The sequence below is a fragment of the Mytilus galloprovincialis genome, chromosome 9 (assembly GCF_965363235.1).
Source record: "Mytilus galloprovincialis chromosome 9, xbMytGall1.hap1.1, whole genome shotgun sequence".
NCBI classification, from domain to species: domain Eukaryota; kingdom Metazoa; phylum Mollusca; class Bivalvia; order Mytilida; family Mytilidae; genus Mytilus; species Mytilus galloprovincialis.
Window position 1 is genome coordinate 76,923,747 of NC_134846.1, and position 25,240 is coordinate 76,948,986.

Below are 25,240 nucleotides of genomic sequence, written 5' to 3' on the forward strand. Positions count from 1 at the left end.
GTTATGTGAATAGAAAGAGACGTGAAGTATAAGTCAATGAGAAGGTGCATTGTTATGGACACTTATAACATTATTATGATATTTTGATATTCAGCCAAACATCTTCAAATTTAATCATCTTTTGGTTAATACGAAAAGATGGTTTAGTTTTATATCCTTTGCAAATCAGGCCAAAAAAAAACCGCAATGATACTTACAAAAGCTGAGAAAACGAACAGTCATACTTTTAAATTATGTTTATTTGGAATATCAACTTAAAAACTTTTAAAAGGCATACTACAATTACATTAGTGTCCTCAGAAACAGCGAAATACTGCTTGGTCTGCCGAATAATTCAATAAAACTTCTTTGAAAATATCAAAAATAATTTTATCACGAAACAAAACCGAGTTACTTTATATCGTCTGCTCTAAGGGAGATTTTTCACGAATGTAGATATTATATGGATAGAACACGTGCAATTGATAACGTATTGTTTTCATTCTAGTGTAGAAAAGATGTAAGAGTACATGCAAACCTATTCTCCTTCGTCTTTCAAAAAGAGACGAAAAATACCAAAGGAACATTCAAACTCTACAGTCAAAAACAAACTGACAACATCATGGCTAAATAAGAAAAAAAAATACACAGACAAACCATAATACACAAAACACAACATAGAAAACTAAAGTTTGAGCAACACGAATCACACCAAAAGCTGGGTTGATCTCAGGTGCTCCGTAAGGGTAAGGAGATTGCTAGTCTAACATTGTATGATGTCTATATCCTTTACACCAGTATCCCAAACTCTAAACTTGTAATAATTAGTCAAACTTTATTTCATTAAAACAAAAGGCCAACGTAGATCCAAATACCTTGGTTTATAAAGGTATGAATCGTACTTTGCAAAATATATTTTGATTCTAACAAAAACAATCTCTGAAACTGACATTCTCAAGATGATTAATTTTTATTAACAACATATTTGTTACGTTAGGAGGCCGTGTTTTCAACAAACAATTGGTATTCCTACGGGAACTAGCTGTAGTACTAATTAGTCAACTTCCTATGAAGCAGCTAGCTGTAGTCGTCATAAGGAGAATCTAGGGTTTTTGTATCTACACGTTCCGCTATATAGACTAGGTCATCAAATTTACATCAACCATTGAACTTGAAATAATAGAAAGCACATATACAGTTAAGTATGCAGCATGGATAGAAATACATACTAAATAAACTCATCATAGATACCAGGACTAAATTTTGTATATACGCCAGACGCGAGTTTCGTCTACAAAAGACAACGAGATTCGATGTAAAACAAAACTTTACGACTAAAGAGATGACATTAGCTCCCGAATTTCTATTTGGAAACATTACGGACGCGCCTGCAAAAGTGAATATATCTCAATCGAATAAAAGGTTCCAACTGGTAAGAAGATATCTCTTTGAATGTTAAACAGGTGCTATCACGAGTAGGTTGACTGTCATTTTTGTGTTTTGCTATTGCGTTGTCTGCTATAACGAGTTTTGATTGGCCAATTTGTATCTTCAACTTCTGCAGTCAGGATGTTTTTCGACACCATTGTTCCACCAATTGTCTCTTTACCAATGTTTAATGAATAACTTATGGATATGATGTAACGATGAAAGGTAATTTTTTGAAAATCAAAAATATTTGGTAGGCTTGTGACTTTTTAAAGCTGTTAAGCATACAAGCAACAACAGTTTTGTCTATTTTCAGATTTAAACTTTTAGAGACTATTGTATGCGATATAGGAGAGGGAAAAGATTCAGATATATACCAGCCATTATTGAAAAGATGTTTGCAACAGAAAGTTCCAAGGGAAAACAGAATATTTTTAATGCACACAGAGTGAGTAAATTAAATGGTAAACACTTGCATGATTTTACCACCATAATTGATAGGCTCAACTCTTAATAACCATTAGATAAATATTTATTGTAATTATACGATATGACAAGAAAATTGTACAAACTGAGAAAAATACAATAGCAATAGATGAAAAATGTAAGACAAATCATTAACGAAAAGAAAATACATTCAAATTTTTATACAAAATGTTATAAAATGCAATGATATCATATATTTATCTGAAGAGTTGTAATGCATTTTTCATAATTTCCTTCCAAGCTCATTTTTTAGATGCTCCTATTTTAATTACTGGGTCATAGTAGCTGCAAACAATATTGCAGTTAAATAAAGAATTTATTTACCTTTTCATTTTTTTATATGTTTCACCAAGATAAATCTTAATTACGCTAACCCATCTTTAGTCATATTTCTTTTATGACATCCCCTGAAGTAGGATGATCAAATTCAGTATGTTTAACTGGGTAGATATTTATAGACACCATCACTAACAGTTATACTATAAGGTAAGCTAAAAAGCCATCTTCATTTTTCTGTCTACCTTTTAAAGTGTGCAAACGGACCCAACACAAGAACCGTCAACTGTGATAATTTTTATCTGTCAAAACATCTTTGCATCATTATTTTACATATTTTTATATTCAAATTAGGCTTTATTCTCAGATGAGTTTTTTTGTTGTTGTTGAAAATCATAAGACATTCAAATTCTTACATATAAATAACTCACAGTCTTTATATTAAATATTCAGTTAACTTTTTTTTATTTCTAATTTATCATATTTTATTGAAATCTGTACATTTGTTAGTTTAAAAACATCATGTACCAGTACCTTATACCGGCTTCGTTAACATTAGTAAATAACAGTTAACTTTTTAACTTTTTTAGTTTTTAACGTGGATATGCTTTGTACAAATACATAACTAAGATGGACTAAAATTCTAGGCTATTTTCTTCCAACATTTCTTACGGTTTTGTTATATTTCTAGAACTAAATATGCAAAAGCATTAATGGAAGCTGCAACCAGTATTGGTTTGACGACAAAAGACTACCAGTGGATTTTAACAACATCTGCGATGGGACTGGTGACATATTTGGCAGACAATGCTTATCCTTTAGGAGTACTTGGTAGGATATTTTTTTAACAAACAGTATGTACCCTATATGGTAGCGGAAATGTTGCGCACATAACACATCCAAAGGAACTAAAGTTTCGTTATCATTGGATATACGATTATAGATTTTCTTGAGATTAATAACATAACATTTGTAAAAGATTAATACCGTTAATGTTATTACTAACATTCGGCCAATACATATGGCTGGTGAACTGTTTGTCCCCTAAAGTATCACCAGCACAGAAACCAGTACATTTTCATAGTTCATAGTACTGGCATGAAAATACAAATATTGTGTTTATAGCATTATCTCTTAGAAACTTCTGGTTAATACTGTTACAATAAGACAATATTCAAGAAACCCTCGTGCAAATGTCTGATGCCTTTCCCGGTTTGGCGATACTTTTTGTCCTTTTGGTATATTGGCTCTTCATTTCTTTTAAAAGTTTTGGATTTTCAGATATTTTGGCTATGAGCATCATTTAAAAATGTGCATCTGGTGTAAATAATGGTACCGTTAATGTTATAACTAATAGTTTTGCTTTTCTTTTGAAGTAAAATTGTTTGTAGTAGTGTAATCCATCTGCATATTTATAATATCATTTACTACTTATTTAAGAGTTTGAGAATTTCTGCTTGATAAACGAAAACTGCGTAATATTTTATTGAAGTTTTTGGTCAAGAACCAATAACTGTCAGCAATTGGTTACCATTTAGCGACATGTTCAGCTAACTCGGTTAACTTCATATGAATATTTACCGTCAAACATGGGTTCGGTCAGTAAAAATGAGCTATCTTTTTAACACGTGTAACCTTTGAACTACTAGTATTTATAAAAGGGAGAAGAAAGATACCGAAGGGATATTCAAACTCATAAATAGAAAACTAACTGACAATACACAAAAAAGCAAAACTAAAATAAACAATAATACACAATATCATTCTCCAACTTCGTTAATCGTTATTTTGGTTTCAGAATTTTTTATTTTTTATTTTACTGCCACAGATGAGTCTTACGTAAAAAATAGTAACACAATAAATTGCAATCCCGGCATCTTGTATGAGTTTGATCAACAGCCACTCTTGATGCCACTGTTGATTTATACTTTGTTTGCAATGGTATTGCGAGACCAGTAGATAAATTCATCATAGATACCAGGATTAAACTTAGTATTTACACCAGACCCGTGTTTCGTCTTCAAAAGCCTCATCAGTGACGCTCGAATCCAAAAAAAAAAATAAAAAGGCCAAATAAAGTACGAAGTTTAAGAGCACTGAGGACCAAAATTCCTAAACGTTTTGCCAAATACAGCTAAGATTATCTATTCCTGAGGTAGAAAGAAGAGCAAAACCTTAATCTATAATGAGCAACACGCCAGGTGCACCATGTGGTGCTTACCTTTCCGGATCACCTGAGATCACCCCCAGGTTTAGGTTGGGTTCGTGTTGCTTAGTCTTTAGTTTTCTATGTTGTGTCTTGTGTACTATTTTTTGTCTGTTTGTCCTTTTCTTTTTTAGCCATGGCGTTGTCAGTTTATTTTCTATCTATGAGTTTAGCTGTCCCTTTGGTTATTTTCTGTTTTTAAGATTGTCACTTTGTGTATGTTGCATTGTCGCTTGTTTGTTGTTGCACTTCAGCAATTCTTTTATTTCGTTGATTCCCTCGTACAGTGGATGTGTTTCCCACAGTTTCATTTTGTGATCCGGATTTATTTTCTCTTAATCGATTTATGACTTTCTAAAAGCTGTATACTACTGTTGCCTTTAGATAATGTGTTATATACATACATATATATGTATGGCAGTACTATACAATTTGTCTCAATTTCAGGATTATCACATGAAGAGGAATATCCACCTCCTAGAGTAGTTAAAGTCATCAAAGATGCAATATATGATTCTGTAAGAGTGTGGACTATGGCAATGGCAAAGTTGTCTCGTCAAAATTCTTTGAACTTGTTTCCAGATTTAAATAATTCATCTAGTTGGCAGGATGGACAAGAAATTTATGAGTATTTATATTTCAAAAAATTGATTAGAAATTTTTAAAATATCTGAGAAACATAAAAAGTTATTCATCTAGAGCACAAAAAGTGCAATGGCGAATAATTATGTTTTTAACAACTATTTTGAATCCATGTAACTTTGAGTGCTAGCATATATGATACACAAGTGAGCACAAAGATGCTATCAAAACTAGAAAGTCTGTCTCATATCTCGATCTGTTGTTTCTAAATGGACTCTTAATTAGAATATATGACAATCGTGACGTAACGACTTTCTCAGCTATAGCATACTACTCTGACTTAACATATTGCGTTTTCATATCTCAATTAATTCGTTACGTGAGTGTATTGTCATAGTTTACATAAAAAGGTGTGTGTTGACATAAACAGCTCCAGTATTGTTATTAGTAAGAAACACTGAAACTGGCACTATAAGTTTTGCGGCCATCATCACAAATGAATTGATCGATAAGTATTCAAATGCAATTCGTTTGTAACGATAATTTTCATTGGACGTTGACAAATATTTTGAAGGGGTAAATTCAACGTTCTACCAGTACTTAACTAAGAAAGCCACCATTTAGAAACCCCATTTTTTTGTATGTAATGTCTCTCAAAATAAACATGAGAGTCACATTCTGAGCCTCAAATTTTTTTATGTTTATGTTTGACATCGTGAGTATACATATGACGTCACATTGTTTAAAAGCTGAGGACAATGCTACAGTTTCGCGGACTTTTTCATTTCTTTCATTTCAAGCCTGATATTTATTAAATGGTATTTATTTTAATATGCTGCATTAGACGCGTCACTAGGTAAACTGATTTTTACGACAGTAAAATCAAGTTTTACGAAAGTCAAGCTTAAAACACAATACATTTATGTCCTAAATTTATTATTGAGATATAAATGATAGATATTACTGCATTTCTTCATAATGACAGACTTTGTATTTGATCAACACGTCTAACAAATTCAGAAAGATACAAATATATATTGCTCTATTACTATTATTATTATTTCAGTGAAATGCTTAAAATAAGACTGAAGGATTTGCGTTCCTCTGTTGAGTTCACCGAAAATGGATTGAATCAATACACATCCTTAAATATACTCAACACACAGAAGAAAACGGAAAGAACGAGAGTAACAAAAAAATGGATAAAGGTAAGAAAACTGATAAATTCACTACTTTTAACTAGTTAAAATCACTACATGACCTTAAAATGTACAACAAAAATATATAGTAAACAGATCATCCCCTCTTCCAACTTTCTTTTTAATCGAAAAAAAACAAACCCAACGTGTATCTTCAACCACACATAAATAAATGAGAGTTATTTTCATTGTTTCTTTTATTTACTATCAAATATTATTAAAGGGATAGTCAGTCACTAAATTTTCTAGCATTTTGGCATTTCCACTAAAAAAAAATCAAAAACATTTGATTTGACATTTTAATGTTTTCAATTTGTGATTGATAATCATTAAACAACGTCCTTCGTTGATAATTTTAGGTCGGTGATTGGTTTCCGAAAAGAGTCGGATCAGAAATAAAGCCGTCAATAGAATTGAACAGTATCACATGGCCTGGAAATCAACCGTTTCCTCCACTCGGCCGACCAGCTCGCCGGTTTTTCAATATTGCAACTTTGAATGAAGCACCATATGTGATGTACAGACCAACAGATGCTCTTACGGGGAAATGTAATTATCCTGCTACAAAATGTAGAGTGGTTTACAACGCTACTGAACAGTGAGTTATAGGTGATTTCTATTCAGTATCATTTCGGATGATCCTATCTGACAGATATTTCAAATCAAATAACTGATCAGATAATTGTCATTATATAAGCCAGTTTGAACATTTAATATATGTGTCTTATTCAACAGTTGTTATTCCTGTAGAATTTGATCTGATTTTCGATATACTAATGTAAATATAACTTACTCAGATGATATCGGATATGTTCTACAATACCCTTCCGTTTTCACGAATGTGCTATACCGAATAAGACCATTTACCGGATTTGTAATAACATAAGCAACACAACGGGTGCCACATGTGGAGCAGGATCTGCTTTCCCTTCCGGGGCACCTGAGATCACCCCCAATTTTTGATATGGTTCGTGTTGCTTTGTCTTTAGTTTTCTATGTTGTGTCTTCTGTACTATTGTTTGTCTGTTTGTCATACCATACCGCATTGTCAGTTATAAATGTCTTCGAAATGATAAATGTAAAACAATTCAAACCAGACAACTTGCGGCCTAATTTATTTACAAAATAATGAACCAAAACCTTTAAACTTTGTTAACTTTTGCCTATCTCTCATGTACAAAACAACAAACATGCAAACATGCTCGACAGTGAAAAAAAAACTGAATCAAAGGGTCTCCTTCCTCAGTTTGCTACAAACATAATATGGTGAGTTAATTTATTCCAAATGGCTCAATTCACCACTATCCTGTAGTATAACATCAGAACACAGGCAAACACTGTTAAAATAAGTTGCAAAATGAAGGATTCGTCACACCGACACAAAGCACAAAACACAATTTTCAATATGACTAAAGACACAAAGAACATATCTAAGAGTACTCAATATTATTCATAGCTAGCTCATAGCCTATTGTAGCAAAGAACAAAATTATGTAATGCATAATAAAATAAAATCACCTGTTTTTTTATAGTACTGTCAAGTATGTGTGTTAACTGTTTTATCAAATAGTAAAGTTACTAAAACTAAAGTTACTAAAACTAAAATTGACAAAGTTTATCCCAGTCCAATTCTGAATGTTTTAAAATAGTACAATTAGTGTTAAGCTTCCAACGTTTCTTATTTTAAGGTTTCTGAACATATCAAGAAACACATGACTTATTTATGGAAATATTATTTCTTTTTCTTTAATATTTATCTACTTTTATGAATGTTCTTGAATGTTTTTTTTTAGTGGAAACGATACAACATACGAGAACGGGACAGTTGTAAACTGTTGCACAGGACTGAGCATAGATTTGTTACTGGTTCTGAGTGACAAAATGAAATTCGATTTTAACTTGTTTGAAGTTCCAGATAGGACGTTCGGAATTCAAGATATGGTATAATATATTAATACAATATTTGTATAAAGTTGAAAAAAAAACCAAACAAGACCCTTATCAAATGGCAAAATCAAATGCTAGAGCACATCAAAGGATGATTTGGTACAATAATTTTTCAGCTATAACTAGCTTAACTGCGCACTTGTATGACAGTCGCATCGAATTCAATTATTGACAACAATGTGTGAATATTTGTGTAAATGTTTTCAAGTAAGTAGTCAATTCAAAACATTAGAATTTAATAACCGCATCGTCCGTCTAGTACAAATTGGTATTCAATATCTTCTAGTAGACATTGCATATGAAGATTAATATTAGCGGGCATCCAAATGGTTTTAAGTTTTTAGCAGAATCCAAGATTTTATTTATACAGCAGTGAGTATGATTCTGAATTTTATTAGTTATTTTAATTTATTTTTATTATTTTTACTGATACAAAATGATAATACCGCACTTATGTTTAATTAGTGACGTTGTGATTGGTTGAACGCCGTCAAGATGTGACCCCTATGGATTAGCGGGGATAGGCAAAATTCATGTGTGTATCATGACTTCACGATTAATTATTAATAGTGACGTAGTCTATAAATATTATTGTATTTCATTGATTATTTTATTTACAAAACTTGGCAAGAAAATTCCCCTGTGGTATATACGGTTCACTACAGACCGTTCTATACTCACCCCTTATAAGTTTTACTAACCCTCTTTGCGTCCGTAGGGGGTAATCAACACACCTGTAACTTATGATATAATACCTCTTTCAATACTTTAATTTATTTTAAACAGGCACATCATTTTTCTGTTTGTTATCCATTGTTGGTCATTATTTACTGTCTACAATAATTGGGGTTGTTTTTTTTGTTAATTTCGCATTAAGCACATATTAAGCCGTTGATTTTCTCTTTGAATTATTTCAAATCTCATCTTCCATGGACCTTTAACAACTTACTAGTACGGGGGGTTGCTCTTTGCTATAGTGGACAGTTTTCTTATTGACAAGCATACCACATTACTTGTTTTTTTTTAATTCAACCCATGTGTTGTGCTTTAACCAAGTCAGCATATCTGCACAACTAGTATGTCTTTTAAGGAAGAGTGGGATGTTGGTGACTGCTGTGGTCTGATGTTTAGGCCAGTAATTGATGTTATCCTTTTCATGCATTATTCCTTGTTTTAGTAAAATATAATACTATGTCATGAACGAAGATAATTATTTCGACATATTTCAGGGCTTCAGTCCTTTCTATGCGAAACATTTATGAGTTTGACTGTTCCTCTGGTATCTTTCGTCCCTCTTTTATTAAAGTTTACGTACGTAATATTGTAGAAGCTTACGTTTTACCATCGCCTGTTGTTTTGGTAAGCTGACTTTGTTTACTATAGTCCAGGTGTCAATAGTTCATTATCTAATGACAAAAAAGTAACATTTGAAAATACCGAAGTTCAAGGTAAATCTAAAAAGGGGAAGTTCGTAAAATCTGACAAAATTGAACGAAAGAGGAAGGCTCCTTAATACTTTTATAAAGGTTTTCAGAAGTTTTATCTTTAAACCACCTTTTAAACTTACTCTCTGTGCACATTTGTTATACTGGTTCTCATTACTGACAAGAAGATCTCAATTGAAATGATTTGTGTTTTAATCTTAAAAAGTAAATACCAAACTTCAAGTAAAATTCAAAACGGTAAGTCAAAAATCAAATGGCAAAATCAAAATCTAAAACATATAAAAAAACAAAAAGCGTACCATACTTTTCTTGTTAAAACTGTTAATATTAGATAACAGTGCTAGCGCAGTAATGACATTCAAAATTCTAAAATGCTTTCACTTTCTGTTTCTTCAAGGTAACAGGAGAATGGAATGGTCTAATTGAACTATTGATGAACGGAGACGCAGATATGGTTGTCACTTCGATGCAAATTACACCAAGACGAAGTGAAGCCGCCATGTTTTCCATGCCTTTCCTGGAAACTGGAACCACAATTATTGTATCATTAACTAAAGGAGCGATATCTGCTACTGCTGTTTTAGGTACTTGTATTCATTTACATACATGATTATAAAATGAGAGTAAAATCCTCGCGATGATCACAAGTTTAACTTTCAAATACCAAAAGAAATTACAAGAGTAAAATAAAACACTTTTTGCAATAATATGAGGCCTATTATTATGGACTCGTATTATTCAACCTCTGTGATATAGGCATATTTATGCTCGTTATGTTATTGGTCATATTTTAGTCCATCATCAATTTCTGCATTGAACAACGATTTAGTGTTTTCATTGTAAGAAAATTGAAACCTTAAACGTCCCAGGTAACTTAGACAAGTATTTTGCTTTGAATAACAGTGGTAAATGCGCGAACAGATTTGTAAAATGAATTATAATAGTATTTCATAATTATATTGAGAAGTTTTTTATTATTAATTTCAGAGCCATACGATTATCCAGCTTGGTGTCTTATTTTAGTATTCAGTGTCCATTCTATTGGTGCTTCTATTTTCATATTTGAATGGTTAAGTCCAGCTGGTTTGGATCAAGGCAAAACACCAATGCGAGGTAACTACGAGGTAAATTTGAGGTTAAAGGTCAACTTTCAATAAATTCTTTAAATGACTTTTAACTGAAACCCTCATATAATGTCATGTATTTTGTGTGTGAATAAATATAGATGTATTAATACAAGCTACACAAAGATAAAGTAAACGACCACATTTTTTTCTTGTCAGTGTTAGGTCAGGGAATGAACCATTGAATGTCATTTGTCCTCGATTGACAATCCTTTATATCACACACCGCCGAAATCTTATGAAAGATGAATTATTATTATTATGATTGACCTGTTGTAACTATATCTGTTACATTAGTCATACTTTCAACACAATTGGCTCCATCATGGTGGCTTTATTTTTATTGGCAGCGGAAGCCGGAGAACACAGAGAGAATCGTCGAAACTTGGCAGGCAAACTGATATTCCTAGTTAATTAAGATCGGATTCTAATTCGCATTGCTGTGATTGGGGTTCGAACGTACAACATAAAGCATGACAGGCAAATTGTCGATGAACATGATAACATGAACCACTTTTACCACTCGATCTACGATGCACTTCAAAAAATAATGCACAAATAAGACATACAAACACATATTTAAATGGCAATATCCATACCAAAATTAATGTGTCTGTGACATTTCCTTTCCTATTGTTTATTTTCGTTACATCATGGTGTTGATCTGATTGTTTGATATGCGCGTATATGCATCAAAATCTGGTAATTCAATGAAAACATTATTTCAATTACTAAAATTATGTTACAACATGTACATAGCTGTCCTAGTTGGTCACATGTTATACTTTTATCAGAAATATCGAGATTTTCTTTAAAAGTGTGATTCCATATGCATTTAATTATTTATCAATTAAAAAGAGCTCATACACCACAAATACAAAAAAATATGGTTTACCAAATTAAGATTACAGTAAAATGTCATTTATATTCTATAAATTAATCTTTCTTTTTTTTTTTGTATAGAACACAAGTTTTCTCTTTTCCGTTCTTTCTGGTTAATTTGGGCTATGTTGTTTGGTGCAGCCGTTTCAGCTGATAACCCACGTGGTGTATCAAGCCGTTTTCTTGGAAATGTATGGGCATTGTTTGCATTGGTTTTCCTTGCCAGCTATACAGCTAACCTTGCAGCCTTCATGATAACAAAAGAAAGCTACTATGATTTATCAGGGATACAAGACTGGCGAGTAAGTGACTTTTATGATAGCTCTAATACTTATTTTAGGTCATGTTATCTCTTGTGTACTTTAGTCAGGTTTGAAATATAATATTTAATACAAGATTATTACTCAATTTATTTCACTTGACTGGGCGGAGTTTAACCGGTTCGCTCATAATAAACCAGTCCATCTATAGATAGGTGTTTTAGAATAAACTCATCAATGAAGTGTCCAGTCATTCTTTTGTAAATTCCTTTGATGACACTGATAGGTGATTAGAAATCAGTTATAATTATAACGGCAATCATCCTTATCACACACATCTTCAAATAGACTGTCCTTATGCAAATTAAAACATAAGCTCCGCCCGATCAGTTGAAATAACATTGGTAATATCATTAATTATAAAAAGAGAAGAGTTATCTATGAAGGTAGTAATAAAACTATTTTTTATTTTATTTCATTTTTTAACAGCTAACAAATCCGTATAAGCATAAACCTCGTCCATTTAAATTTGCCACTGTTCCAAATGGAAGCACAGAAGAAAATCTGCGTGAAACAAGACCAGGAATGTACAAATATATGTACCAATACATGCAGCCATCAGTTCCCGAGGCTATAGCAGCATTGAAAAGACAGTAAGTTGTTACAGTTATATAACTTGTTGCGTATATTACTTTTTTTGCATTTAGTATGCCATCGCTTTAGCAAAACTAAGATACAATCATATAAAATAGAATCGATTAAGTACTGTCAACTCAATATATGCACAGAAGTATATTGGCAAACAACCTCTTCCACATAGTCAAACCAAATAACATGGACAATACCGTATATCTTTATTTCATCGTGTACTAGAAGAAAATATTTGTTGATTTCGTTTAATGATTGACTTATTAATTGTCTCTGTAATTTCACAATCAAATAAATGTAAATACAAATACATAGAGTTTATGCTTTATTCTATTGTTCAGCTATATAGAACAATGTTTTATATTACATAAAAGAAAAAGAATGAAATTCTCTATCAGATACATGTCCATATTTGCTTGATTAACCTTTATCAAAGGCTGTTTTCACATTTAATAGGGACATCAACGCTTTTATTTATGATGCAACCCCATTGGAATATCAAGTAGGTATTGATCCGGATTGTGACTTAAGAACAGTAGGACAGTCCTACGCTATGACAGGTTACGGAATAGGATTTCCACTAGAGACTGACACTGATTTAGTAACAGAAGTTAACAACATTATACTTGATCTACAAGAAGACGGTAAGGGTCATATATAAGTCTTAGAAATATATAATTTCTTGTTCATTGTTTTAATTTCGTAGAGACACTTACATGTTCTACATCAAAATAACAGAAATATACATATATGCCAAAGCTATCTTTTTATTTAACAAATATAAAAAAGTAAATAGTTTGATAGCATTACATAACAGATGGGTTAAATGGGGTGATAATGTTTAGAAATTTACACATTTGTTTTCCATTCGTTCTGGCTTACTTTGATCAAACCTGTAACAAAATATACAACCAGAATACAAATAAGAAGTTATGACTATAGAAATATATCGTGCATAAAACTACTAGAATGACATATTAAATAAAGACAACAGTAGTATACCGCTGTTCGAAATTCATAAATCGATTAAGTTACGGATGTGCGTCTAAAAGGGCGAAAATGGACAATCATCACTTCTCCCCTTAAAGTCTTTTTTTTTAGTTTGAAATTCATTTTCGCTTCCCCACTCTAAATTTTTATACTTCATCATACTATAAATATATTGTGAATAATCATGTGCAAATTGTTCTAAAATTATCATATGAAGTCAAACAGGAGAATAAGTCGTAATGATAGATCGTTATCAAACTAAAACACTGGTCTATTAACTGCAAAACAATATTGTTAAGTACAATTACTTACAAAGGTAAGCAGGGGGAAATTACAGTGATCTGACCACAGTTTTAGGAAAAAATATGCCTCCTTTCAAAATTTTTAACATTTTCTTATTTTCTTAATTTGAATATCGATGTAGAATGTGTTACAAAAAGGGAGATAATTATTTTTTATTCCACTAAAGGTAATATTTAAAATCGGAGATACAGTTCAAAAATAATATTGTATTTTAAAAATTGTTCCAGTTTATATCTAAATAATAGATTTTCTATGGTTTTAAGAAATAGCTTCACTTTTTATTGTAATCGTGATGACGACATTTTTTGCGAACATATGTATAGTCTTTGGTCATTCAATCGCATTTTATATCATTGTTTCGTATCTTTTGTATATTCAGGAGAACTAGAAAGACTTCGGAAGTTTTGGCTTGCAGGAGCATGTCATTCCAAATTGAATCAGAAAAGGTCTAGTGATGAGTTAGGGATACTCAACTTTACAAGTGCTTTCATACTGTTAGCTGCTGGTATCGTTCTAGGAGGTTTGCTCCTAATATTAGAACACTTGTACTTCCGGTTTGGGCGTAAATGTTTGAAGGAGTATGACAAATGTGGATGCTGTGCCTTAGTGAGTCTGGTGAGCATTTCATTTATAAAGATAGCGCCATAAAAGGCTATTGTGAAATGTTTGGATTATGAGTCACATTGAAGTAGGAAATTCCGGCATTGATTTGAACAATGGTTGCCGGTTTGAACGGTTCTTTTTTTATATTTTATAAACAGGTAACAGATTTGTAATATCAACAAAACAAACTCTGGAGTAAGCAATTATACCACATCATCTTCTTCTTATACTTACCTTCTTCTTCTTGTAATAGTTTTGATTTCATTTTTGATTTGTTTAAAAAAAAGTGGAAGTTTAACCATTTTGGTCACATAAGTGATTTTATTTTTTTTTGAGAAAAGATATCACAAATTGATAAGAATATCGGGGGTGATTATTGTGAAAGTATAAGAATTCCATAGGCAGGAGTTCATAAAACAGGAAGTTTCAGAACCACTTTATATGAATATTTGATTTGAAATATCAAAAACGCCTTATTTTTCTTCAGAGTTTGGGCAAATCATTGACGTTCGAACAGACAATAATGGAAGCTATAGACTTACACAAGAAACATAAATGTAAAGATCCTCTGTGTGAGACACAGCTATGGAAAGCAAAGCACGAATTAGATCTTGCTTTATTAAAGATACAGAAATTAAGTAGAGAAATCGGGTGAGTAAACTGTACAGTTGTAGGTGATAATAATTTTCAATAGCTAAAAGACGGATTTTAAAAGTTTTAAGCTGTTTAATTATTCTAATATTTTTGGGAACAAAATATCGAGCTTTTGAATAAGGATGATGAAAGCATAATTCAAAAGCGCAAATGAGTTTTAGAAAAAAACTGAAAGTAATGTCAAACTAATTCGATATTGAAGCGATATATAAGATATAACAAATCTTGGTTACTGTCTTCGCTCGATTGAAATTTTCGTGAATAGAGAAACAAGTACACCTTGAAAAGAAAATTATAAAACGTACATTTTCTATTGACAGGCACATGTAAAATATTAATCTGACATAGTGTTTTTATTTTAATTTCATGAAGGGCAATCAAGCAAGCGCCAGCATTGAAATATAAACTTGAAAGTATTGGTCATCAGGATTCTAAAGTCGAAGACGAAACTATAGAAAACAAACCAAAGGTAGCGGAGACATCTAATGGCGACATGCGTCAAAGAAGACGGGATTCTACCTTAAGGCGATCACCTAGTTATAATAATGCAATAGGTGGTGACGACAGTAAGTTGACTCAGGAAAATCATAGTACAAAAACTAATGCATCTGAAGGAGATAATTTAACTAAAGAATCTCCATCGTCAAGGAATGGAGCATATACTTTTGGTGAAGGAGAAGTATAAGTATTTTGTGATATATGCAACAACGATGTATAAATTTCATTATGCAAATGTCTGTTTTGTTTATAATTTGATGTCACATGACTAAAGTTGAGGAAGCTGTGCCTTTATTTTATTGATCTGTGTTAATTGATGCAATATCATTTGTAAATAAGTGTATAAAACATATCATCTATTTTTTAACATTTTCACAAAAATAAAATAATGAAATGTCTTGCGTTCTTCTTATTCTCGATTTTTCTGAGAATCAATTTCATAGGCATTTGTGTTTAAAGTATTCAGAGGAACCATCAATAACTAAGTGAAAAGCGAACTCATAAAGTGTGAGTATATACAAAATATCAATTCAAATAGGTTTCGTTTAGTTTGATTAACATGTGATGAAAATGCTAATTACCAAATATACTAAACAGTACAACAGACCATACCAACAGCATACTACTAAATTCTCAGAGAAATTAAAAACAAGACAATTAAACATACAACAAACAAACATTGTACGTGTGCCAAAACCAGAAAAGAAAATTATATCATGCCCTGCATTCAACATTATCTACCGTAAATATATTTGAACATGTTTGCGAGCCTATCAGTAATATCATGATAAACAGTTCCTGTATCATGTATGTATGTATGCTGCTGTTTTTAAATTTAATCCTGAATTAATTTTACTGATGTGGACATGGGAACAATGTTCAGCTCTACATACGGTTTTATCGTTGAAGACTGGAAGACTGTATGTACCCTCTAGACATTTGATTTGATAAACATGATATATGTTGTTGTCCCCTTTCTCCTTTTATTCACTGTGTACATACCAGATTGCATCGTTGGTTTATATGATTGAAATGTAATTATCGCTGGTTTTTAGATAAAAGTGGAGATGAAATCGGAGATATTTCAATATGTTATAGGTAAATAAAAGTCTATAGAAATCATTAATAACGCAAGTGTAATAGGTAGGGGATCGTCAAGAATCACGGTACTACACACACAGATAGAATGATAAAAGACTAACGATTATTGCAATCATACTGATGAAAGATAATTGATATACAAATAAATTGAATAATGAAAGCAAAAAAAACAACAACATAAAAAAACAGTATACAAACACTACATAGAAAACAAGAAACTTAGGAACACGAACCCTACCAAAAACCGGGTTGATATCAGGATACCAGGTGCTCCGGAAGGCTGAGCAGATAATGCTTCATATGTGGCACACACCGTGTTGCTCGTGTAAAAAGTACAAACCGGTAGATAAATTCGGTTGGTCATGTTTCGGATTTAGGACGTGATCGTGGTTACGAAAATAAAAACATGTCGTCATCTTTAAAACGGATATCACATAACGATCAACAAACTCATGACGGCATCGGCAAAAAAATATAAGGGATGATTTCAACTTCATCACTTTGAACTATTGGGTTAACATCATCCGTGTAGGTAGCGACAACCTCTATAAAACATCATGATAGGAATCTCTGGAATCGTATCAACTGTGAAATACATACCTCATATACAGGCGCTGCTTGAATGTTGAGGCAAAAACATGGAAAGTAAACAATTAGGAAGCTGAACGTATTTACCCCTTCACCTCGTTTATCTTCATCGGAGGTCAAATGAAATCAAAACGAATAAAAGATATTCTTCAGATTGAATTTAGGCTGTCAAAGTTCAATAAAATACACAACTTAAAAGAGTATAATGAATATATCTATAGAATATTCTATAGAACTACAAATTGCTAATGATTCCTGTTTCTGAGTACATTAAACAAAACTTGAATAATGAATGACGAAACTATTAAAGAAAAAAAGATGAAATACGACCATATGAAGGTCGAAATTTAAAGCAAAATTATTTAGTTTTCCCAAATGGGAATTACATGTTTACTTTCTTAATTCACTTAATACTACACAGACTTTTAAGTTTAATGATTATAATTACATATTTGATTGGAAATTCAGCATGTTTGTTGGCAAACACTTCCTAATTGACTATTAAGAGCATATCTTTCTTAAAGCAAGCGTAAATGTAAATTCTAACGCGTTCCCTGACAGGCTGTATTTAAATAATTTCCCACAGGACTCTAAGAATAATTTTAGCTATGTATAATCCATTCCTTTAGGGAATACATGGCTACGTGGTTAACACAACTTTGCATTCAATTTAGACGTGAAAAATGCAATGGCTTTGCAAAACTACAGTTTAGCATATTACTGCACTTATTTTAGTACAGCCAGGTCAACTATTGTATTCCATGACGATCTGACATCAATTCGTCGTCGATATCACAAAGACCACAAGTATCTCCTCTCAAACAAGTAGTAGAAATAAGTTTGCTACACTGTTAAAAGAATTTGTTTTGATACATTCGTTTTCCACACAAAATATTACATTCATGTCTTGAAATTTATTCATTAATTGTGTAAGACTGTTACTTATACAAACTGTTTTGTTATTTCATTAATGTTGTGAACAAAGGTGATTAAATAAATCTGGAGGGTAAATGCAAGTGTTCGTAATGAAAGTATCAAAAATGATTCACAATAATGTCACTGAAATGGGGAGTAGCCATTAGCTTGTTAGTGTTTCCACGAAATGACTTGCACAAAACAGTATTTGAATTAATTTTGTCTAATAATAGTTATCAAAGGTACGAAGATGATAATTTAGTACGCTAGACGCTTGTTTCGTCTACATAAGACTCATCAGTGACGCTCTTATCAAAAAAGTTATAAAGCCAAACAAGTACAAAGTTGAAGAGCATTTAGTACCCGAAATTCCAAAACATTGTGCCAAATACGGCTATGGTAATACAAACCCGAAAGCTTTAATATACAATTTTAAAAAAATGTGAGTCACAAGGGGAAACATTAATGGCAATGCATGTTTAATTATCATTGTGACAAAACGAAGAAACGTATTCTATAAAAAGGTATGTGGTTGTAGGCAACTAAAATACATGTATGACAGAAACCTTCTGAACTTTGATGGTTAGTCATGCATGTAAAACTATTTTTTGTGTAATTCACTGTCGAGTTTTTAAGTTAATATATGTAGCACATGTATATTTGTTTATATCCCATAATCATACTTTACATTAAACACTAAATCAAACTTTAAATGTGATCACATCAGGCAAAACACATATTTGAGCCTGGACTGATATGAACTAATACAGAATGATAGAAATATTCAGTATAGCAAATAAAGGCAACAGTAGTATACCATTAGAGGTCATATGAAACAAAAACAAATCAGGTAACAAACTAAAATCGAGGGAAACACATCACTATGAGAGGAAAACAACGGACAACAGAAACACTGAACTACAAATTACTAATTACTAATGCAAGCATATATAGAAACGGATTGTCAATAAAAACTTCGTTTTACAAAGGAATTTTAGTAAGTAAAATGCAAATCCATGATGCAACCAAAGAAACTGTAATTTGTGTTAACAGTAAAAATGTTTTAGTGAGAACATACGTTTAGTCTGAACGAAAATATGGACACAGTCATTGTGGTCTCTTAAGGAAGTCGACTACAGTGGGCATGCGCTCTGGAGAAGCCACCCAATTGTAATGTATACAATTGTGTATACTAATCGTATCCGATGTGATAGTTTGCCTCTCAGAAAGAGAAAAAACTGAAGTTATCACATTTAGCAGTTTTATTTCAAATATACTTATATATATATATATATATATATATATATATATATATATATATATATCAATAATTGATTCTTTTAAAATGTTTGCATCAGTTAAAGTGGTGAAACTTTTTCTTCGATAAAATGGAATATACCTTTATATTGAAGAACATTTAAAATGGCAATTTGATTTATGGATATTGACTCACATGAACTATTCCCAACAGTATACTATGATGTAACTTCATTTGTTTGAATTATTTTATTCGTTCGTCGATAATTATTTTAACGACAAGCAAATCTTTTAATGGTGTACCGAATTAAGGTGCAAATGAGACCTTCAAACAAATTACAACGGATTTATTAATGTTGCATGCCTATTAATTTTATTTTTTTAAATCCTTAATCGAATTAGGAAATGAAGATTAATGCTATTTTGAACGATGAATTAGTAATCTTGAGTTTAGTCAAATCTCCTGTGAACGAGAATGTGTTTTGTGTCAAAAGTTCTTGCGTGATAGATAGTTCTTAATCAGACACAGGCGAACAGTGGCATGGCCAAAATTTAATCGCTTAATTCAAGAACGTGAAAAAGCTTACTTATTCATGTAGATATGGATTGTATTAAAACAATAACGATGTAACATTTATCATACCTTGTGAAGCATATTCCAGAGAAACTTGCCGTGCACATTGAAAACGTTATCTTGCATATAATCATACAAACTGTTCGATTCTGCTCACTTCCAGAGCACCTTGGACAACACAAACTGTTTGTCTCTTCGTCCTTTTATAGTCTATTGCCATTGACATTGTGATGTTCGAATAACATAAAGCCTCAAAGGCCAAAAAAAAGTACAAAGTTGAAGAGCATTGTTTGGTTTCCAAACCTGTTGCTCGTGAAATTGTTTTTTACGTATTTTTTACAACACTTTTTGAGAACAAATAAAATCATTGATAAGACATAAGAAATGGACAAAATAGATTAAAATCAATTAAAACTGAATAATAGAATATCTTTAAAATATATGATATGTTTTTATTTATGTAAGGAAAATAAAAAAAACAAGATATGTTTAGTCCAACGTAGTTTTATATGTGACTATTTTTCTTTTTAGCATGGAACATTTCACAATCAACAAAATGAAAGCGAATGCAGCAATTGTTTTAAAACTTTACAAGATTAAAGTAACATTCAGTTCATTGTTTGTTCTTTCTATAATTCTACTTTTCTATTTTGATTAGACAGAAATATCACATATACAAATTAATGGAACTTTACCGAGCACCTTAAAATTAAAACTGGAATTATGTTTAATTGCTCCAGTTCATATGTAACAGACAGTTTTCACATGTTTCGAAGTGAAAATAGACAAAATTTAACTCATATAGATTTTTAGTTTTAATTATAACTTATTATATGTACAATTTTCAAGTTATCTTGTATCTATAATTGGTTTATATAGGTAAAAATACAGCAACAAAGGACCACAATTACAAAAAAACAGTCATATAGAGTTCACAACACGGCCATCCAAATATCCGATTTTGTTTGGATCCCGAGCTCATATTTTTAGTGTAAATATCTTTTTCTTCAGGCATTGGTATTGTATCTGTCATCAAAGCAAAACAGTTCAATTATCAGTTAATAAATTGCGTGTATTTACTTTAGGACCAGGTGATTTCATAATGAAGAATTTTCGTATCGCCCATTGCTCTATCAATCCATCTATCACATATATAAGAGGGTTGTTAGGATGATACAGCACTTACTGCTTGTTGTTATTATTAAGTGCTACATCAAAAGATAAGAAATGTTACAAAACCATCATGTGTAATTATACCAGCGACTGTTTTATACAGAAAACACTCGTTATAAACGCTCAGATGAAAGATGGTATGTTTACTCTTTAATGAGTGGATCGTACCACTTATAAATTATCATCGGATAAATGAACAATATTGATGTCTTAGTATCATATTATACAAACAATATATGATACTTCATAAACATAATTCGCTTTACTCTACACCTTTAATGTCTTGTGAAGAGACAAACAGGTGCCAATGATCGAAACTGAAGCAGCTTGTTACGATATAATAAGATTGCAATTTAGTACATTCAAGTATTTTCTGTCAGAATTATCTCATATACACAATCGATTAGAACATCGTTTTTTTTTCAAGTTTAACTTGGGATAAACGAAAGATGACAAAGAAATATTCTAACTCATAAGTCAAAAACAAACTGTCAATGGCATGGCAAAGAAGAAACAGACAAAACGACCAACAACAATACACAAAAAAATAACATAGAAAACTAAAGACTGAGCAACACGATCCCGGTGTGATCTCATGTGCTCCAAAAGGTTCAGCAGCAAATGGATCAGATTTGGGCATATCTGTGAAAATTAAAGTTTACTTTTTCTTTCTTTTTCGTCGACAAGGTGTAAAATTATTTTATTTAGAAATAAAATTGAGAACCCAAAATCGACAAAAAGACAAAAACATTGCATCGGAAACAACATGTAAAAGTAAAAGACTGAGTACCACGAAATCCGCCACAAACTGTGGGTTCTCTAAACTTCTTTAAAATCACTTTAAAATAAATTGTTTATGTCCTGCCACAAAATAATCTCAGATATCCTACTGAATTTGATATTAAAGATACTAACAACAATAGAAGGTCTGCTTGATAGTTTGATCTTTAACTGGACATTTACGACTTCAAACTAGAATATAACGATGATTTCAAGATTCCAATTCTCAGTATTCTATTTATCAGCAGTAGCATACCATCTGCTTTTTTGTGTCGTTTATATATAATACATTACGCTGTACCTGTTGACGCTTACACTAGTTAAAAATGTTGTTAACTGAAATGGTAGTTTTGATATGAACAGCTCTTTTAAGACTTTGAACACTAAGAAACACATCTTGTTCAGTCAATCATTCCACGTTATAAGTTCCAGATTTTTCCGAAGAAAGTTAAATCAAAATGACCATTTAAGACTTACAATTCATTTACACATGACCTCATCTCCCTTTTTTGGGGTAGCACAGTAGTGATAGACAATAAAAAGAGTGTATTTGTAACGTTATTGTTATCTCGAATAAGTATGTGAAATTGAAGCGTCATCTGAGGATATATCAATTTGTCTAAAAAAAAAATGAAGTCAAATCTCAGTACTGTTTATCTTTTTGGCAAGAACGCCAAATTCTACCAGAATTAATTGTTTTCAAATTTGGTACAATGATGGTTTCCTGCCAAAATTGAGTTATTAGATCCTTGTCAGAGAACTTAGATGAACTTATAAATAAGTCATTTAAAAAAAACAATTATGATTAACAAATTAGTCTCAACGTTTTTCGGTTGTTCAGATGTTCTAAGAATTATCTTACATTTACAAGAAGTCCAAGATAGTCACAACGACTTAGTGTAGTAAAAAAGGTATACATGTGTCATTGTTAAAAAACCATAACAAACATACATACTAAGACATTGTTGTATGTAGATGATTTATATAAAAAAAAAAGTAAAATAACTGTAGCAGCAAGTAAAACAGTTAAACGCTTGATGGTCGCATATTTCTGTAAAACACTGCAAAAAGCAATGCAAATATGATAAACAGTAATTAAGGCAATAATTACGTTATTTTATGCTGTTGATCTGAAAATCAAAATTATTTACAAAAATTAAAAAGTCGTATGGAAGACATGAGAAATTAACAAAAAGACATGATCAATATAATGCATGAAAAAACGTAAACTTCTTTTCATGTACACACATTATTTCATATAGTTAACATTTGCTCTGATAACGTGAGTATGATTCTTCTTTTAACTTTAAAATCTTAAGCACATAGCAGTTTTGTAATATAATTATAAATACATATATCTGTGTCAGTCTGCCAGATGAAGTACATTACGAGTTGCATCATTGTCGACTTACAGCTTTTATAGATGTACACGTAACCACAGCCTTGCGTAATGCTTCAGTTCTATAATTGTTTATGTTGTTTTATGATTATGCTATATTGACATACAAATACAAAGAATGTTTTACGATTCTGTTTGTCCTTCTGCATTAACAATCTAACGCAGTTGCTTTTATTTATCAGTGGAAACTGTATATTTGTTTTGTGATAAAAATGTGGTACGTTTTGATGAAAATATAGAATAAAAAAAATCTGATCGTCACTAGTTTGTCTTGTGTGGACGAAACGCACGTCTGGCGTTAAATTTTAAACCTGGTACCTTTTGTTAGCTATTATTCGTGTGTTTCTCTGTCCTATATTTTCTTTTTCTCATTTATTTGTATTGTAGTCATGTCATGTAATGTTGTCATTTTAATGTTATATTTAACATTGTCATTAAAGCGGGAGGTTTGGCATGCCAAACAACCAGGCTCAACCCACCATTTTTTCTGAAATGTCCTGTACCAAGTCAGGAAAATGGCCATTGTTATATCATAGTTCATTTCTGTGTGTGTTACATTTTAATGTTGTGTTTCTGTTTTGTCGTAGTTCTCTTATATTTGATGCGTTTCCCTCAGTTTTAGTTTGTAACCCGGATTTGTTTTTTCTCAATCGATTTATGAATTTCGAAACCCGGTATACTACTGTTGCCTTTATTTAAAATCAATCAATAACAATTTTGACTTTAATTATTATCTTGGATATTTAATTCCGTCTGTATTTTTTTTTTTTGAATCTTTGAGTTCAATTACATGGGTATCTTTCGATCAACACGTCTTAAAAATCAAATATCAACAAACTGATATTCATTAATTAATGTAACTGTGAATCAAAGGAAACGAACAAATAAGATAATGACAGCTACACATATTCAAAATATAAAATTGGTGAACTTGCTTGGTCAGGTGCTGGCAATTGATGTAGTATGATGCGCTGTTCAATATTGTTGGTAGTTCCTAAAACTGTTTGTACGTATTATGTTATTTAAAAATAAAAAAAAAGTTAGCATTCATTAATGTTGCATTCGTTTCTTCTTATTATTTGGTCAATAACGTGTTAAATCAAAAGCTTAAACACATAGACTTGTCGAGTGATAAAAAATAAAGTACAAACTTGCAGAATTCATTAATTCAAATAGAGTAAATCGAGGAATGTGTTTCTAAAATTTACAAAATTGCTCCTTAGTTGTCACAGCACGAACACATAATGCATCGAACTATTTGTCTTGCAGACAGTTTTGTAATTAAGGTTTGGCACGTTAAACAATCAAACATCTTCAAGGTATTATGCACATTCTGCGCTGTCTCTTAACGTAAAACCGATATCCTCTAAATATCAATTATTCTTTGGAAAAAGAAACTATATTTGAAATTATTTATCAATGTTATGGGTTTGCCGTCTGACTTAACGTCATTATTTTGATGGTGAATTGTTACCTTTATCATTCCAGATAAATAGGTAGGAGGGTGACAATTATCTTGGAAACCCAACATGAACTCAACTGAAACTTACTTTAGAGTTGATCCTGAACAATCATATGTTTGGTCGTGTGTTTTGTTGATCGGGTTTTTCTGTTGTACTGGATACTCAGATTTTAAAATTGATTATAAATGTTCGTAAGAATCAACGTTACAATGCTGGGTCTTCTGCATAGTCAATGAAACTCTTTCAAAATTACAAACCTTTAACAAAGTTACTATGTACAATCTTTCCTATGGGTGCTCTTAATCAAAAGGGTTATTAAAATTGCAAGAAAACTTCGAGATAACATACAATCGAAGTTCTGTTCAATGTAAATACAACCATTTGAATCATCTGCTATTTACATTTATACTACATTTCGTAAATGAACGAATGATTGCAAGAATAAGAATGTTGAGATGCCCAGGAAAAACCTCTAGGGTT

At 31.5% G+C, this 25,240-nt stretch overlaps 1 protein-coding gene across 1 annotated transcript in view; it reads left to right on the plus strand.

Moving 5' to 3' along the window:
* Positions 1 to 15,908, plus strand: part of LOC143045991 (glutamate receptor ionotropic, NMDA 2B-like) — a 37,220-nt gene extending 21,312 nt beyond the window's left edge. The window contains exons 4-17 of the mRNA XM_076218901.1: positions 1,724 to 1,855; positions 2,861 to 3,000; positions 4,823 to 5,003; positions 6,024 to 6,165; positions 6,516 to 6,754; positions 7,950 to 8,097; positions 9,946 to 10,132; positions 10,536 to 10,661; positions 11,636 to 11,856; positions 12,304 to 12,467; positions 12,919 to 13,106; positions 14,135 to 14,370; positions 14,846 to 15,009; positions 15,385 to 15,908. Of these exons, the coding sequence (XP_076075016.1) occupies positions 1,724 to 1,855; positions 2,861 to 3,000; positions 4,823 to 5,003; positions 6,024 to 6,165; positions 6,516 to 6,754; positions 7,950 to 8,097; positions 9,946 to 10,132; positions 10,536 to 10,661; positions 11,636 to 11,856; positions 12,304 to 12,467; positions 12,919 to 13,106; positions 14,135 to 14,370; positions 14,846 to 15,009; positions 15,385 to 15,697 (2,581 nt within the window). The 3' untranslated portion in view covers positions 15,698 to 15,908. The remainder of the gene's footprint in view (positions 1 to 1,723; positions 1,856 to 2,860; positions 3,001 to 4,822; positions 5,004 to 6,023; positions 6,166 to 6,515; positions 6,755 to 7,949; positions 8,098 to 9,945; positions 10,133 to 10,535; positions 10,662 to 11,635; positions 11,857 to 12,303; positions 12,468 to 12,918; positions 13,107 to 14,134; positions 14,371 to 14,845; positions 15,010 to 15,384) is intronic.
* The last annotated feature ends 9,332 nt before the right edge of the window (positions 15,909 to 25,240 follow it).